The 18,496-nt window shown below is 44.4% G+C and overlaps 1 protein-coding gene across 1 annotated transcript in view; it reads right to left on the reverse strand.

Annotated features, from left to right (window-relative positions):
- The window catches only part of LOC124777376 (mitochondrial carrier protein Rim2), a 174,061-nt gene that overhangs the window by 102,180 nt on the left and 53,385 nt on the right, over window positions 1-18,496 (reverse strand). The window contains exon 3 of the mRNA XM_047252764.1: window positions 1,156-1,334. Coding sequence (XP_047108720.1) covers window positions 1,156-1,334 — 179 coding nt within the window. The remainder of the gene's footprint in view (window positions 1-1,155; window positions 1,335-18,496) is intronic.

Below are 18,496 nucleotides of genomic sequence, written 5' to 3' on the forward strand. Positions count from 1 at the left end.
CTGCCTAGCGATCCAACATTCGCGCGCTTATCTCGCTATACTTGCTGTAATCATGGGTACGATGGTGACAGTTGGCAAATCAATGCTATTTCATCAATAGCGACTGTCAGTATTAACCAACTCACAGCAACATATACCGCTCCATGTTGTCTGCTTCAACGTTCGCAGCTGTCTCATTGAAATGGTCTACTTCCTGTCTTCAGTTTTTAAGGCATTCCACTCAGTCAACCACTGTTCGCTCCCTCTTCGCCGACATTTGAACCGTGTTCCTGTAAATTTGAAGAGTCGCGTACTTTTTCTTCAGAAACAGGTCAAACAACTCGCAGCTCTAAGCGATGTCGTACGTATGTTACTGACGTGAGGGGGCAGGGGTAAGCGGGGAGGGGAGAAGAGTTCCACTGCTTCTACACCATTGGGTACAGAAAAGAGTGAAAGACCGATCTAACCCGAAGGTGTGAGCAGAAAACAACTACCAACATATACGCTTTTACACGCTAGGTGTAACACACAGTAGTACGCTTTGAGCACACGTTCCCTTCTTCAGTGAACCCGAACTCCATTGACAAATTTGGACGCTGTACAGTTATTTCCTGGATGTTTCGGTATAAGGAAGGCGTCGTCTCCGGTCGCTCGCTACAGGTAATTTGCACTTCGTTTGATTTCCTACCAAACCAATCTTTGTACCCGTAGTGCACCGAAAATATCTACAGAACAGAGCACACGTCGACAGTGTCTTGTTCCATTCATTTTATGTTCCCGCTGTTGTCGACAGCGACGTCTACTTTACTCATCGCCTTCGGGCTTACACTGAGCTGTTGCCGCAGCGACGGAAACTATATTACGGTAATTTTGGATTACTCTGTTTCGTGTTGTACGTTTCAGTGATCGTATATATAATGGAATTTCAGGGTTTGTTGCGTAGGAATTTTCATAGAAACAAAGATAATTGGGCTAAAAAACTGAATAAATAATTATATTTAAACCATGAGGAGCTATCAGTGATCACGGGCACTTTACGTAAAAATTCCCCAGATAAAATCTCTGAACATCGCTCGAAATGTTGTCGTGGAGTTCGGGTTCACGCTGTGTTTCGGATTTGGACAGACTGAGCAATACATTTATCACTCTTTTTGGCGACTTCAGCCGAGTACTGACCTGCGCAGAAGGCGGAGCACACGTGGACGATGGCGCTGTCGGGCGCCAGCACCTGGTTGAAGAAGCTCTTGGCGTGCTGGTAGGAGCAGAAGTAGATGGCCCGCGACGGCATCACGCCCACCAGGTTGGGGCCCAGGCCCTTGAACAGCGCCCGGGGGCCCTCGTTCTCCACGATGTGCCTGCGAACACAGAGTGCACACTACTCCTGCAGGCCGCCAAATGCTCGCGCCATGCTGATAGATGACATAGTTCATCTCTTACATTACGTAAGCTTTAAAATAATCATCAAATTCAAATCGACTCTTAGAAGCTGCAAGGTCCCTTGATAACAGCATTTCGAGACTAATACAGAAATAACAATACGTTTCCAGAGTGCAGTCTTCCACTACCATCGTTTACAGTGCAAAGTACAGGGTGTATCAGAAAGAATTATAGGATTAGGCACGTCTATATTTCCGAAACTAATAAACATATACAATGAATTTTGTTTCTTGATGAACGGAAATCGAAGAAACTTTTTTCGCATCGATGCGTGTTCAATATGCTCTCTTGTGATGCACGGCATGTGTCTATGTGGTATTCAAATTGTTCCCACACAGTAGCGAGCATGTCTTGAGTTACAGCTTCCACAGCTGCTATTATGCAATCTACATTCATTGTTATTGATAACGGAGGAACACAAGTCTTTTATAAACCCCCACAAGAAACAATCATATACAGTCAGGTCCAGTGAGCTTTGAGGCCAGTAATGTAAGGTTGAATCATATGGACCATTGCCACCGACCCAACGACCAGTAATCCTTTGACTTCAAAATTCCCGCAGTTCCAGATGAAAGTGTGGCGGTGCCCCGTCCTGTTGGTAAATGAAATCGTTCGAATCAGTCTCCAAATGTGGGAAAAGGAAGTTCTCAGGCATACCGAGATATGTGCTTCCTGTAACAGTGTCCTCGGCAAAAAAGAAAAATAGGCTATACATCTTTTCCCGTGAAAGAGCAAAAAACACATTAAATTTGAAGAGTCCCAGTCATGCTGGAGAACATGTGGTTTTTCGGACCCCATCTTCTCACATTATGAGGGTTCACCTTTCCTCGTCACTGAACAAAATAGTTCAAATGGCTCTGAGCACTATGGGACTTAACTTCTGAGGTCATCTGTCCCCTAGAACTTATAGAACTACTTAAACCTAACTAACCTATGGACATCACACACATCCATTCCCGAGGCAGGATTCGAACCTGCGACCGTAGCGGTCGCGCGGTTCCAGACTGTAGCGCCTAGAACCGCTCGGCCACTCCGGCCGGCGTCACTGAACACTAAGCGTGGAAGAAAACTGCCAGCCTTCATGTTGCTAAGAACGAAATTACAGAACTCTACACGTTGATGTTTGTCACCTTCAGGAAGAGCTTGCAGTAGCTGAATTTTGTATGGTTTCATGTGCAAACGTCGACGCAACACGCGCAAGATGGGCATCGACGGCATGTTGAGCTGTCGAGACTGCTTGGCGAACAGATTTCTACGGACTCCTTCTGAAACCATGGCGGATGCGTTCGACTTCTATATCAGACACTCAGGGATGGCCGGCGATTTGCCTATTACACACACAACCCGTTTCTCGGAATTGTTCATACCACCGCCTAATGCTCTGTGCTGTGAGAGGAGCCACACCATAACTACTGCGAAAGTCACACTGAACAGTTATTACTGATCCGCATGCGCAAAACGTCCGATCACAATACGCTTTCTGGCGCACACTACTGCTACCTAGCGGGAACCTTGTAAAACTCTAGTTTGCTATTTCCAACAGTACGTCGTTCACGCACATATCCCAAACATAATAATTATATTTTTTTTAACCGGATGATTCTTTTTGATGCTGTACAACAGAAAAAACAGTGTGAGTATCCCTGAGACGACAAACGTGATGCCAGAATCGCAAGGAGGCAACTTTATTCATTGCGAAGAGGCAATTTCACTGATAACATGCAGTATCTGGCACAGGACATTACGATAGATGACACGGTTTGTCTTTAACACGGACCATTGGTGGAAGTACAAAGACAAAGTCCGCGATCTCTCAGTCTAAGGAACTAATCAGATCCGTTGTGGAACGTCTGCGCTCATGTGACTCTGCAGCTTAACGCGGAAATGTGTTAGCGCACCATAATGAAGCAGCCGCGTGACCCCTCCTAAGACCAAAAGCATAAATTCACTCTTATTTTGCCTTTACAGGCCTTATATGAAAACGTGTTGATACAGCCGAAGTCTTCGATCGGGTAATATGATAAAACTTTGTTAAAACACTTCTCGAGACGAATGGTTTCCCGTAGACTCAAAAGTTCTCAGTGGGTGACGAAGTAGAAAAGAGCTATGCGAAGTCGGCATTCCCGGCGAGATACGGAAGTAATTCTCCGATATTAGCTACATACTAGAATACTTTCTCCACACTTACGGTCGTGATTGGAAAACTGGTGTATTTGTTGCTACGAACTTAGCAGTTCACGAATCATCTTTAGTCTAGCGTCTTGAAAAAAAGGGTAGGAAAATTAACTGAAACCTAATCACTAGAGGATTCTCTACATTTACTTCGTCATCAACATGTGTCATTTGCATTACCAACAACAGATAGTGTTAGGCCTACTTTCTATTGCTAGATATCCTATGGATACGATCGCGTGGATGAGTTGAACTGGCGTTATTGCCAAAAGTTACGGTTCCCATGTCACTAAAGTTCACTGTCTGGCATGTAACGAATTTTGGGTGGGTTGCCATTGAGTTAATCAGTGGAAATTGGTACGTTCATTTTGGATTTGTTAACAATTTTGTAAGCATTTCTGTAAGTAACGACGTCACCTACGTCCAGTTTTCCTGACAAGTTGTTCAAACATACATGGGAATTTGTTTTAACGATGTATCTGACAGCAATAACGAATTATTTTCTGCAAGCACGGAAACAGAGCTTGGAATTCAACTACGATAATTTCTGATGCTATTAATGTTCGCCGTCTCGAGGTACTTCAGAAGAGGTATTTCAGTAGTCATTTCTATAAAATTCTACCGCTTATTTGATCCTCATAGCAGGCGTAAAGTCTGTAGTTTGTCACATATACCATCCATCCGGAAATTTCGGAGAGTTATTTCATTCACGGCGTATAAAGTGACATCAATGCAGTAACTACGATGGTAGCTTGTACTGTTAACCGTAAACAAAGGATGTGCATTCGACCAGTGATTTGTGAGCAAGCAAAATTAAGTAGTGAACGTGCGACCGTAGGGTGTCAACGTAGTTATTCCACAAATCGCAACGGAGCAACATCTCTAAATCAAATTTTTAGATACATTCTCATTAACATGGATTGCTTTAGAAATATCTCCAATGTGTACCAACGGCGATTTCTGATTTCTTAACGTGTTAGGAGTACAGTTTTTATAGCATACCACCTTCGTATATCTTTTGTTAAATTTCGCCTTCTTTGCTCGTTTTGTTAAATTTCGCCTTCTTTGCTCGTTTCAGTATACTGTAGATTTAAAATTTGTTTTTGTCGGAATATGTTAAGCCTATGCGTCTTCTTATCAGGGTACGACTTAAGTTAATACTCTGAATTGTCCCTCTCCCCCCCTAGAAAAAAAAAAAAAAAAAAAAAAAAAAAAAAAAAAAAAAAAATGGTTGTGTACCATTTACAGTGCTGAGGTGGCTGTATGGGCACGTTCGGAAAGCAATAAATTACAAAAACTAAAAACACGTAATTAAAATGTTCAAGCCCTTCTCCAAAATGTTTTGACAAACAAGTAAGTGTGTGCGAGGTTCGGACCCCACACCTTGACTCCCGAACAAAAACTACGCATGGACGGCTGTCGTGAATTTAAACACCAACAATTATTTCCTGGATAAATTCACCACTGGTGAAGACACTTGGTATTATCAATATGCACCTATCACAAAACGACATAGTGCAGAAATTCATATCAAGGGTCAAACGCTTTGACGACATAACCAACATTGGAGCCAATTAGTCGTGCGGGTTGAACGACTTCCCGCTGAAAGACTTTCATGACAAAGAACACATTGACACCGGTGTGTCAGACCCACCATACTTGCTCCGGACACTGCGAGAGGGCTGTACAAGCAATGATCACACGCACGGCACAGCGGACACACCAGGAACCGCGGTGTTGGCCGTCTAATGGCGCTAGCTGCGCAGCATTTGTGCACCGCCGCCGTCAGCGTCAGCCAGTTTGCCGTGGCATACGGAGCTCCATCGCAGTCTTTAACACTGGTAGCATGCCGCGACAGCGTGGACGTGAACCGTATGTGCAGTTGACGGACTTTGAGCGAGGGTGTATAGTGGGCATGCGGGAGGCCGGGTGGACGTACCGCCGAATTGCTCAACACGTGGGGCGTGAGGTCTCCACAGTACATCGATGTTGTCGCCAGTGGTCGGCGGAAGGTGCACGTGCCCGTCGACCTGGGACCGGACCGCAGCGACGCATGGATGCACGCCAAGACCGTAGGATCCTACGCAGTGCCGTAGGGGACCGCACCGCCACTTCCCAGCAAATTAGGGACACTGTTGCTCCTGGGGTATCGGCGAGGACCATTCGCAACAGTCTCCATGAAGCTGGGCTATGGTCCCGCACACCGTTAGGCCGTCTTCCGCTCACGCCCCAACATCGTGCAGCCCGCCTCCAGTGGTGTCGCGACAGGCGTGAATGGAGGGACGAATGGAGACGTGTCGTCTTCAGCGATGAGAGTCGCTTCTGCCTTGGTGCCAATGATGATCGTATGCGTGTTTGGCGCCGTGCAGGTGAGCGCCACAATCAGGACTGCATACGACCGAGGCACACAGGGCCAACACCCGGCATCATGGTGTGGGGAGCGATCTCCTACACTGGCCGTACACCACTGGTGATCGTCGAGGGGACACTGAATAGTGCACGGTACATCCAAACCGTCATCGAACCCATCGTTCTACCATTCCTAGACAGGCAAGGGAACTTGCTGTTCCAACAGGACAATGCACGTCCGAATGTATCCCGTGCCACCCAACGTGCTCTAGAAGGTGTAAGTCAACTACCCTGGCCAGCAAGATCTCCGGATCTGTCCCCCATTGAGCATGTTTGGGACTGGATGAAGCGTCGTCTCACGCGGTCTGCACGTCCAGCACGAACGCTGGTCCAACTGAGGCGCCAGGTGGAAATGGCATGGCAAGCCGTTCCACAGGACTACATCCAGCATCTCTACGATCGTCTCCATGGGAGAATAGCAGCCTGTATTGCTGCGAAAGGTGGATATACACTGTACTAGTGCCGACATTGTGCATGCTCTGTTGCCTGTGTCTATGTGCCTGTGGTTCTGTCAGTGTGATCATGTGATGTATCTGACCCCAGGAATGTGTCAATAAAGTTTCCCCTTCCTGGGACAATGAATTCACGGTGTTCTTATTTCAATTTCCAGGAGTGTATTTTGGAAATAACGTTTAGGCTGTGGCTGAGCCATTCTTCGTGATACCCTATCTGCAATGAGGGCTATTCAAGCACGACTTGCAAGAGATTCTTTGTAGCTTGGTATGGGACAGACGAATTGGTAGAATTAAAGTTGTGAAGGCGCACTTCCTACTTTGTATTACGTACTATACGACTACGCACTACTACTAGTAATATACGTCAGGCCGGCCGGAATGGCCGTGCGGTTCTAGGCGCTACAGTCTGGAACCGAGCGACCGCTACGGTCGCAGGTTCGAATCCTGCCTCGGGCATGAATGTGTGTGATGTCCTTAGGTTAGCCAGGTTTAATTAGTTCTAAGTTCTAGGCGACTGATGACCTCAGAAGTTAAGTCGCATAGTGGTCAGAACCATTTGAACATACGTCAATGAGTTTCTTTTCTGTTCCGAGTAGAAACATGATGGCATGAATCTAAAGCATGGTCTACGACAAAGAAACTTAAGTTCAAAAATGGTTCAAATGGCTCTAAGCACTATGGGACTTAACATCTGAGGTTATCAGTCCCCTAGACTGGGAACTACTTGAACCTAACTAACCTAAGGACACCACACACATCCATGCCCGAGGCAGGATTCGAACCTGCTACTGTATCAGCAGCGCGGTTCCGGACTGAAGCGCCTAGAACCGCTCGGCCACAGGGCCGGTTGAAACTAAAGTGTTCCGACCTCAATTATGCGCAGGAAACACTTCCTCAAAGTCGAAGTGGATGAGTTTTTTTCTACTGGCATTCAAGATGAACAGATAATCCGCCGCTGAGAAACTCCGAGCAAATCGATTGTCAAGTGGTCCTACTTTGTATACCCATACATTAACATTCTGTTAGAAACACACACACATACTGAAGACGATGCAACATCTTCGGCCGTAGCCTGCCAGGATGTTAACGACATATTTCGACATTGTCCTCTCATCCGTGAAGTTAGTACAGCCGAGAGGAGTTCAGTATCGAGCAACTGAAACTCTAGATTATCTACTATGTTTACACCGACGAAGGAAACTTTCTAGGTCATCCTAGTAAAAGCTGGTTGCAATACTCATTACACATAACTAACAGTAAATGTTTACACACCGTGATACATACGGACATAAAAAATTAAAAACAAACACGGCACACAGTGCCAACAGTGTTAAAGGCACGTGATCGGGAGCTTTCGCCCGTTAACAGGAGCAACGGTTGTAAACAGCGTTCGTGCTAACCAGCCTGTCAACAAATAACAGTTCTCAGCAGGCACGCATCCGACAGACAGCAAGGACGGCGTTTGCAGGTGACGGCCGAAACGAACAGGCTGTTCCTGTCAAGTAAAGCCCCACACACTGTGCAATCAGCTCTGTCAAATCCAGTATCTTTGCAAGCTTTGAATTTTATGCTGGATGGATGGATGGATATGGTGCTATGGGTGCTCAACAGTGTAGTCTTTAGCGCCCGGAATTTTATGCTAACTGTAACATCCGCAACCCTATATTCATGCTGGTGAGCATATTGATATAGCTAAATGTTCATCCTTTCGCAAAAGTACGTCGTAAACTGTGGATGAATAATGATAGTGTTAACGGCGTGGCGGCAAACGAAAACACGCAATTTGTCCACCGTATTATAATTTAGTAATAGTGGTGTGTGTGTGTGTGTGTGTGTGTGTGTGTGTGTGTGTGTGTGTGTGTGTGTGTGTGTGTGTACACGTACGTACTTCAGTGTCGAGGATGAAGTTTACCCTCGACCTAAGCTACAACAATTTTTAAAAAGAGCTGGGAGCATTTGCTGTGCAGTAATCTACGCTGTTTCGTACATTAATTTCAAATTTGTCCCCATAATAAGGCGCACACATTCAGTATGGTGGAATCAGTGCTTACTGAATCTTACATAAGTATTTTATTCGTGACTTTGGAAAATAGAGAATTTCATTTGCTGGATGATAAGCATAAGCTTAATGTTCCATCAATATCCAGGTCATTAGAGATGGTGGACCACCGCAGTTGGACAAGAAATTGATATTTCGGTGTAAATTTTTGTAAAAGAAGTTAAAAGACCACATACACTGACTCGTTCTGTATCAGTATCACGTCAGCTGACAAGCAGTAGTATGACTACCATTTCTTTTATTTCTTCCTTTTAGTTACTGTAGATTACTGGACTGGTTTCAATTTAGATCTTTGTGAACCTATTGTGTTTCTGTATAAAAGTGCCCAGCGTACCTTAAGCAAGAAAGCAACAAATTCGCATACCGCAACATTTGAATGATTACTGCTAGCTTTTCGCGTTAATTGTTCTCCAACGAAATCCTGGCTATGCGAGGTACGTAGATGCTTCAACCAAGTTATTTCCCACCATTCGTGTAGCTTATTACTACACAAGCTTGAAAAATTGGTTCCTGTGGGTTCTCAAGGACAGCAAAGAGGGACGAAACGTAGAAAGGCTATGCCACCACGGGATTCACGGATATACACTTTATTGCCTAAGATAATTAGTGAAATACAATACTTTCTATAGCAGTGTTCCATTAGCCAGTCACTCCAAAAGAATGCTGACAAAAAAGCACCAAAGCGAGGACGTATTGTGCAAATATACTGCATGCATGACGAGTAACACATGCTACAACCGTTTTGTGAGCAGAAACATCTGCCAAGCGACGAATTCGATTCAAAAGCTGAAGACGGGGGGGGGGGGGGGGGGGGGGGAGGCTGCTGTCATTGTGAGAACGTGTACGTACAATGAAATCTCGCAACCGACGACACCCGTGGCTAGAGATAACGCAGGTGAGAGTCTGCTGTGTAATCAAAATTTTGCGCCTCTAACACTGATCCACCTAAGCAGTAACACGTAAGTAGAACTAAGGGCAAAAGTATCGTAAAGTAACGCCTATGTCGGATATCATTCGCTATTCGTGACAACACCTGTCCACATTTCCATTTAATAAATGATTCCTGATCTTCACACGATTCTGATCACACAATCTACCCAAGGCCAATAGCCCAGCCAACGAGGACCAGTCGATTTGGGGAAAAATCCTGTACCCGCAAATTTTTGCACAGTACTAGGAGAGTCTGTCCTGAATGAAACTAAAAGTCCTGACCGGCGTGGTGTCAGCATTGGAGGGGCAAAGGGAGGGTGGAGGTGTAGGGACCGGCGTTTAACCGTAACTTCTCGTTTTCTCGAATAACAATCCGCGGGTCCTAGCGAAAAAGTTTCCCCCCATACTACACTGAATTTTCTATAAACAGGTCGATATTCATTTTTTTATCGAAGACAAAGTTTCCGCGTTGAACGAGTTTGGAAAATTGCAAATCACACCCATGTCCAGGGGATGTTTATTTTCCACAAAAATCGTTAATACAGGGTGTTTATAAATCAGGGTTTTAACGCTTTATACTATTTATATTACACTTACAGCTATAAATGTTATGCCAAATGAAAGAGCAACTCGAACAGTTTTACCAAGAACCCTATAAATGTTCAATGTGAGCACCATTTGTCACACGGCACACATCAAGTCTATAGCAGACTTCTTCCCAAACGTTGATAAGTGTGTCTTCAGTGATTGTAGCAACAGCTGCTTCAGTCCGGTTGCTTAATTCAGGGAGGTCTGCTGGTAGCGTAGGCACGTACACAGGATCCTTGATGAAGCCCCAAAGGAAAAAAATCGCATGGTGTCAGGTCGGGTGAACGTGGAGGCCATGCAAAAGAAGCCCTGTCATTCGGCCCCTTGCGGCCTATCCAGCGCTTGGGTACAGTGAAGTTCAACCAATCGCGTACTTTGCTACGCCAGTGAGGTGGCGCACCATCTTGCTGGAAAATTAAGTTCTCTGGCTCATCTTCTTCCAACTGAGGGAAGAGCCATTGCTCTAGTGTATCAAGGTAAGAATGGCCAGTTACACTAGGTTCACAAAAAAGAAAGGCTATAGACTGTGAGTGCCGTGTGACAAATGATGCTCACATTGAACATTTATAAGATTCTCGGTAAAACTGTGAGTTGCTCTTTCATTTGACATATCATTTATAACTATAAGTTTAATGTAATAAATATTATAAAGCGTTAAAACCTCGATATTCATTTATAAACACCCTGTACTATATGGAATTCAGGTATGAATTAGTAATAACACTAACGCAAGGAATGCATATGGGCGGAATTTACGTAAATGTCTGCTCACTGTTCTACACTGCTAGAGAAGAAATTTACTCTTAGTTATCCTGTGCGGCATCTGTAGTGTTCTTCCGGTAAAGGTAACTTCCCCACGGTAAGCGCTGCTCCATTTTCAGTTTACAGACAGACTATACCTCCCGCATTCCTTGCCCATTTCTCTTATGTGAATAGACAAAACTTCACTGAGCATGTGTTTGTTGTTGTTGTTGTTGTTGTTGTTGTCTTCAGTCCTGAGACTGGTTTGATGCAGCTCTCCATGCTACTCTATCCTGCGCAAGCTTCTTCATCTCCCAGTACCTACCGCAACCTACATCCTTCTGAATCTGCTTAGTGTATTCATCTCTTGGTCTCCCTCTACGATTTTTACCCTCCACGCTGCCCTCCAATGCTAAATTTGTGATCCCTTGATGCCTCAAAACATGTCCTATCAACCGATCCCTTCTTCTAGTCAAGTTGTGCCACAAACTTCTCTTCTCCCCAATCCTATTCAATACCTCCTCATTAGTTACGTGATCTACCCACCTTATCTTCAGCATTCTTCTGTAGCACCACATTTCGAAAGCTTCTATTCTCTTCTTGTCCAAACTGGTTATCGTCCATGTTTCACTTCCATACATGGCTACACTCCATACAAATACTTTCAGAAACGACTTCCTGACACTTAAATCTATACTCGATGTTAACAAATTTCTCTTCTTCAGAAACGATTTCCTTGCCATTGCCAGTCTACATTTTATATCCTCTCTACTTCGACCATCAGTTATTTTACTCCCTAAATAGCAAAATAGCATGTGTTTATGCAGGGGAATTATTTTCAATTTATTAAGTGCGCATATTTGCGGTTGATGAAAGCTATTACGTAAAAAAGCTAACCAGCTGGAGCTGTCACCTGTATCGCACTGTAGACCATGTCTGAAGTACAATATGCTGTCAATACGTACTCGACGATGTCGACTTCATTGGCTTCACTGTCCGGAATACTTTCCACAGGATGAGGGGTATCCAATACGTCGCCTCAACCTCAGCTCTCCAAACATCTGAAGAGACCCATAGAGTTAAAATTTAACTCTCCACAACAGGTCACTTAGTTGCTGCGGAAGTTTCTGTACTTCAAAATAAGCAATATATTACAGCAAATGGTTCAAATGGCTCTGAGCACTATGCGACTTAACTTCTGAGGCCATCAGTCGCCTAGAACTTAGAACTAATTAAACCTAACTAACCTAAGGACACACACATCCATGCCCGAGGCAGGATTCGAACCTGCGACCGTAGCGGTCGCTCGGTTCCAGACTGTAGCGCCTAGAACCGCACGGCCACTCCGGCAGGCTATATTACAGCAGATTACTGTTCTGGACATGAACATGATCAGTCTCATTCCATCTGGCACATTCATATCCACCTTGGACGATATACTGTGAATGCGTAAGTACGTGGCTCTGAGTGCAGCACACACTACAGATGGCAACAATTATTAAATGGAAAAGATTTATGCAGTCTACTAGTGTCACAATTAACGGCGAGGTATATGCAGTAGCTTTCTGGTCATTCATTAACTCACTATCAGGTGACTACAAAACAATTACACAGCTTTACAACACAATGAAAACAAAAGACAGCACTCAGGTGACATTTACCAATCCAATCCCTTTCCCAACACTACATAGGTCACTGACGACATTACACTTACAAACTGAACACTTCTCAGAAATTGTTTACCGTCCAATTGTACGTGCGGAACTGGTTAACATCTCAGCCCCGGGAATTTTATGAGACAGCCATTCACCGCCTTTTGTCACAGTGGGACAAGTGTCTCAACAGCCAGGGTCATTACTTCTAACATACAGGTATGGTTTCTGTAATTATGCCTCCGGCTCCTTTCTTTTTGAACGCCCCTTATACATTCCGTAAAGGCTATGCATCTATGGCCTTAGTCAGCGAAAAGTTTAGACGGCGTTGTAATTTGCGAAGTAATTCAAAGAAAGCTATTTAGCAGTCACCACGACCAATCGGCTTTGTCAGCATTGCACAGAGAAATAAACGGATCTTTAAAACAATTTTTCAGTATGACATGTTTATAAAATTAATTTTTGTTGTACTTACTATGCAAACGCTGAACAGCGTGGCTATGTAGTATACACAAGTCATTACACACCACCTTTCCTGCGCAAAACAACTAAACTGATTCACCGCTAACAACAAAAACTCGTTATCGCGGTTAATAGCTTGGTCCCTGGGTGGGCGACGAATATGGAGTTTGGTGGATGAGCTTGTAACGCGCCTGGTGCGACCTTCGGCCGTGCAGGTGTATCGCTGCTAACCGCGTTTCGCAACTGCCTGATGAATGAGCAAATTGGCTCAGCGAACCGGCGTCGTCCGGATGAACGAGGTGCGCTAACAAGAGGTCCGCTGCAAAGTGAAGCTAATAACTGATAGGCGACACTATCTGCAGGAAGCATTCGCACTTTGTTCATACTTGCTTGGTGCTAATAAGAGGACGATCAGTTGCTGCATCGCCTGATGTACCAATCTGTATGTCGTGCTCAACGCTTGCGACGAATCCAATAACCGTTATTACTGTACGCGGTACCACTATTTAACTAACGTGATATTACGCAACTGACGCCTTCAACAGACAAGTTTTCACAATCAAATTACTACAAATGACAGTGGAAGAAGTCTGCTTTTACCTTTTGAGGAACTGCCCGAAGTTAGTCACTTTTTTTTCCAAATACGAGAAAGGTGGAGATAGCGAAAACATAATTCAATATCGATCTAGAGACCCAGTAAGTGTGTGTTACAAATTTTATAGGTTATTTTATTTAGTCCTTGAGCTCATTCGCCGCGGGAGTACCTAAACATCACGCGGACAGTTCATAGAGGCACGTGCCACGTGTGGAACGGCACCGTCTGGTTGTAAAATGTCACCAAGTTACTGTTGTGTCAGAGGTAATACATGTGGTCGCAGGACGTCTATCACTGTGCCGTCAGGGTTCCCTCAATCAGTATGTCAAGTTATACCCCATGGCTCCCCGCACCGTGACACCCAGGGTTAACACAGCTTTTCTTTCGTCTTCAAAATCTTGGAAGAATGGGACGTCTCCCAGGGTCCACGCCATATTTGTCGACGATAAGCCAACTGGAGGAGCGCGAAACCATACTTAACACAATGAAACGCCATTCTTCCCGGTCATGGCACCGCTCCGAATGCAGCCGTTTGTGTTGAGTCAAGGGCAGCTTTTGGATGGAACGGGAATTCCCTACTCCAGCTACTGCTCGACCCTGACCAACCGTGTGGGATGACAGAATACTGCAGGGAGTCCATTACTTATTCTCGGATGGCTGGATATGAAGAGGTTACTGTGTGCTTGGTGCACAATACGGCGAGCCCACGTCGTGGAGGTCAGACGTGGTCGACAAGTAGCTGCCCTAACGTTCCCACGCAGTCCAACATCGGGCCACTCACATTGGACGGCCATGCAAATCTGGATATTGCACGATTCGACCAGCCGGCCAAATCCAAAACCACAATGAGGCCTCTTTCAGACTACCACGTGCCGGTAACTCTGTCTCACGTGAATACGCGGCGTCTTCGTGTCCTTCACAGCAATCACGCAATGTCTGACGCTGTTCCCGTCCCCTTATACACCTAGTATTAAGCTTACAGTATACCGTGTTAAATGGCCGCGACCGTAAACAAACTGCTCACGGGGGGAGGAGCGGTGCCGGGAATTAAGCCCCGCCTTCCTCTCGAAGGGTTGCCATCCTACCTACACCTGCGTTCTGTGCTTCCACGAAAACAGAACTGACGCAACTGTTATAGTGACCGCTGACTCCTTTTGTTGTGGCGAGAGTCGCATTCGACTCCATTTATGCACCATTCTTAGTCTCTTCATTCATTTCAAAACACTAAAAAGAAAGGCAGTTCACAACATAACGCTGATTGCAGTACACAAGGCAGTTTGAGGAAGTGGCTACGGCTCAATTGTTTGCTGCGTTTGGCAGTGGTTAGAGAGCCTGTATAGGGAGAGAGTGGCCAACCGGACGATACGGCGGCCATTTTTCTGCCAAACTGCGGGCGGCACTTTTGAATGGCCAGTAGTGGAGTACACACTCACCGAATCAAAAGCACAGGACAATATGGCGAAATCATTCGTTAAATGCCTTTCTTTACAGCTATAATATACTCATGGTCACCTACTACGTACAGCACAGGAAAATTTGATACAGTGGCTGTAAAAATTATTAGTTACTTGCATTTATCCCCTTTAAAGTTCGTTTACTAGACAGTGCAATGAAAGCAACGTAAATAAAAAATAAATATGGTGTATAGCATTTGTTTTGTATCGGAAGTGCTAACGCTGAAGATGTTGTAGCTGTATTACGTCAGATGAATGGAAGTCGTAAGCAGTTGTTTACAACCAAATGCAGCGCAACCTGGCATAGTTTACGAACGTCTGCAGAACGAATTACGGATGTCAAAAACAGTACTGTACAATTACTAACGTGTTTACTTCAAACATGTAGGCCTACCGACTTCATCACAAAACGCTTCATTATTTCAACTCGTATTTAAGATCGCAAACGCTAATTATGTACTAAAAACGATATACAACTAAATCGAACATGCACGCACAACGCATAACAAGTCTCTCAATAATTTAAATACCTTTCAATCGTCTCCAAAAGTCCTCTGAACTTCTACTCAAAAGCGCGGCGAACAGGAAGCGCGAAAGACGTTTGGCAGAAAAATGGCGCCAAAGCTAATCAACCAATCACGGGCAACTTCACCTATGGCCACTATCTCTGTATACAGGCTCTCTAGCAGTGGTTTTTAACGCCCGACATCTACCGGTATCTTACGGAACCACAGTTCTCCTCCCCCCCAACCTAAAGCTTAAGATAGTGTCCGCACGAAATATTTGGCCTACACCTGGTAACAACACTGAACAGAAACTGTGGTACACGTAGTAAGGACTAAGCCTATCTTACTTTTCAAAGGAGTAAATCCCAAGTAACATACAGAATTTAATTTTTTTCAGTCAGTGGACACGATGGCTGGATTACACGTCCTCTGAAACTCAAACATCTCATTCGGCCATGAAAACAAACTGTTTACAAAAATATTTACAGATTTGTAACAGTGGTGCCCGAAATACGATGGGGAGCCACACGACGCTGAGCGTTATCTGTCGAGATAAAGCGCTTGACCAATCTCCAGAGTGTTTTGTGGATTATTAGTTTCCTATCTGCGTGTCTCTTCTTTATCTGATTACTGCTGATACTGATTACATTATCTACAGTCAAGATATATGCTAACAATGAAACAAAATTTTGTCAGAAGATCTGTGGTCCAGCCGGACATTCAATGGCTGAGAACTAATACCTGTAAAATGACGGTCGCATGAAGCGGTAATAGCCAGCCAATGAGAACTGCTGCAATTCTGTGTGTAAGCCAACAGCGAGAAGTGTAAGGATACGTCGGAAGTTGCACTGGCCACTGGTAGAAAGAATTCTCGTTACGTCGGTCAGAGACTGTAAACTTTGTATTAATGAGCGTCCTGACTCAATTCTACCACGATATCACTTCCGCCACTTTACGGTTCCACTTACGGACATTGCACCAGCAGAAAGACTTGTTGTCTACTCAAACTCCAAATTCTCTTATTTCACCGTCTTCGTCATTGCGCGCCATGTCATTGGAAGTAATACGGAGCTTTCTTTACTCTCGGAAAGCGCGTTCTCGGAATTTTAAAACACCGTGTCACGCGTTTTTAATTTAGTCACCGTCACACCCTGCAGACGGCTGTAGCAGTTTTCAGTCGAAATATCACAAGTAACAGCACCAGATGTTTGCGCTGGTAAAAGCAAGGAGGTGGTTTGTATAGTGGCATCTCCGGAACTAAATAGCTGTTGTGGTATGGGTCAGTCCGACATTCTCATCTGTGTGTTGCATAGAAGTGGACACCATAGGCAACGATGCGCGTCGTTATCAAGTATCCTGGCATCCTTAACCCCTTCTTCGCAGTGAATCACGCACTCTTTCAGATTCACCTGACTCCTTTCAGATTACGTCACATCCATTGATCAAGCGCTCCTAGAACGTCGGCACAGTCATAGGTTGGGCATACAGTAAATCCTAAATGTCCCCATAGCCATACAAACACGTATTCAGGTCCAGTTAATGGGATGGCCATGCAAACTGAACTAACCAATCCATCGCCCGCGAAACGATGCTGTGAGGTTCTGTAGCACGAGTCGTAGAAAATTAGGCTGTTCCCGTCATGCGTAAGGGCACAGTCGTCTCTGCAAGGATAACGTTCTGCAACAGCACTGGTAACTGAGCGCGCAGAGATCTGTGATAACCTATGTAATTTGTTTGGTACATTGTATAGCCTTACGAGTTTGTCACCGACAATTCCTGCCCATACACTGATACCAAAGCGATCCTGATGCCTCAGCTACATAAATTGCCCGAGGATTTACATGTGTCCACACGTGTGTATTGCGGTATTTACTACTTTACTACTGCCTTATCTGGAAACTACAGGTAACTAAGCACAAATAAATCGGCCTATGTCTCGACCGGTTTTGGTTTCCACACACGTAATTATAGAAACTTTGCGTCTTTTTTGACCAATACTACCTCCTCAGGCAAATCTGCAACTTTTTTTAAAACAGCCTGTATTTCTGTCCTGGATGGGTTCCCGAGAGATGATGGAATAATTTCCGAGAGACCTTCGCACTGATTAAATCCGTGACGAAACATGTTGTTCTTTGACTCTTGTGCATCTCTTCTATTATTCGTACCTTGTAATGGTCCCAGAGTGCCTAGCTATACTCGAGAACGGATTAACTAGGATATCGTTAGCTACCTTGTGAATGTACAAACAATTTATTATTTAGGATGCTTCCAATTAATCTCTGACGGCCTTCTCTACACTCAAGTCCCACGCGGTCGTTCCACTTTATATTGCTCCGGAGAGAGAGTCCGGCACTTAACGTTCTGAACAATCTTTATCAGTCACGCAGTTTTGTGAGTCTAAGACAGGATTTCACAAACTGCGTTCCGCAACAAGTGAATAAGTGCTCCGCGAAAAATTTCAGGACATGACGGGTTTTTTACTCGACATTGTCAACACTAATCATTTTTTTATAATTTTATTCTGATTTCTGTGATATTAGTTGGGGCTTAAAATTGAAATAATTTCTAAATAAAACATGTTTCTTATTTTTTTAAATTTTATAAACCTTCAAACTAAACAAAAGGAGGAAGAAATAAAAAAATGAGATTTGCAGATGATACCGTAATTTTCTCAGAGGTGGCAAAAGTCTAAGAAGATCAGACGAGTGAAATGCATAGTATTTTGGAGAGAAGTTGTAAGGTGAATTTGAGCAAATGTAAATGAAGGTCAATGGAGTTTAGGCGAATAAAATCCGGCGATAGTGGAATTAGTTTACCAAGAAAATGATTTCTGAAAAAGAGAAATCTGTTAACACAGAATATCAATTTAAGCGCTGGAAGGTATTTCTTATATGGAAACGAAACATAGACAGTACAGGCAGGAAGAGACTAGAAGCTTTTGTTCTCACGGAACACTGAGAATCGAGAAAAATCAACTTGTGCAATAGTGTGAGTAAAAGAAGAAATCTGCTCATACGTAACTGCTGTGGCATAAGAATAGACGCGAATACACAGTTT

Source organism: Schistocerca piceifrons, chromosome 2, assembly GCF_021461385.2.
Source record: "Schistocerca piceifrons isolate TAMUIC-IGC-003096 chromosome 2, iqSchPice1.1, whole genome shotgun sequence".
NCBI classification, from domain to species: domain Eukaryota; kingdom Metazoa; phylum Arthropoda; class Insecta; order Orthoptera; family Acrididae; genus Schistocerca; species Schistocerca piceifrons.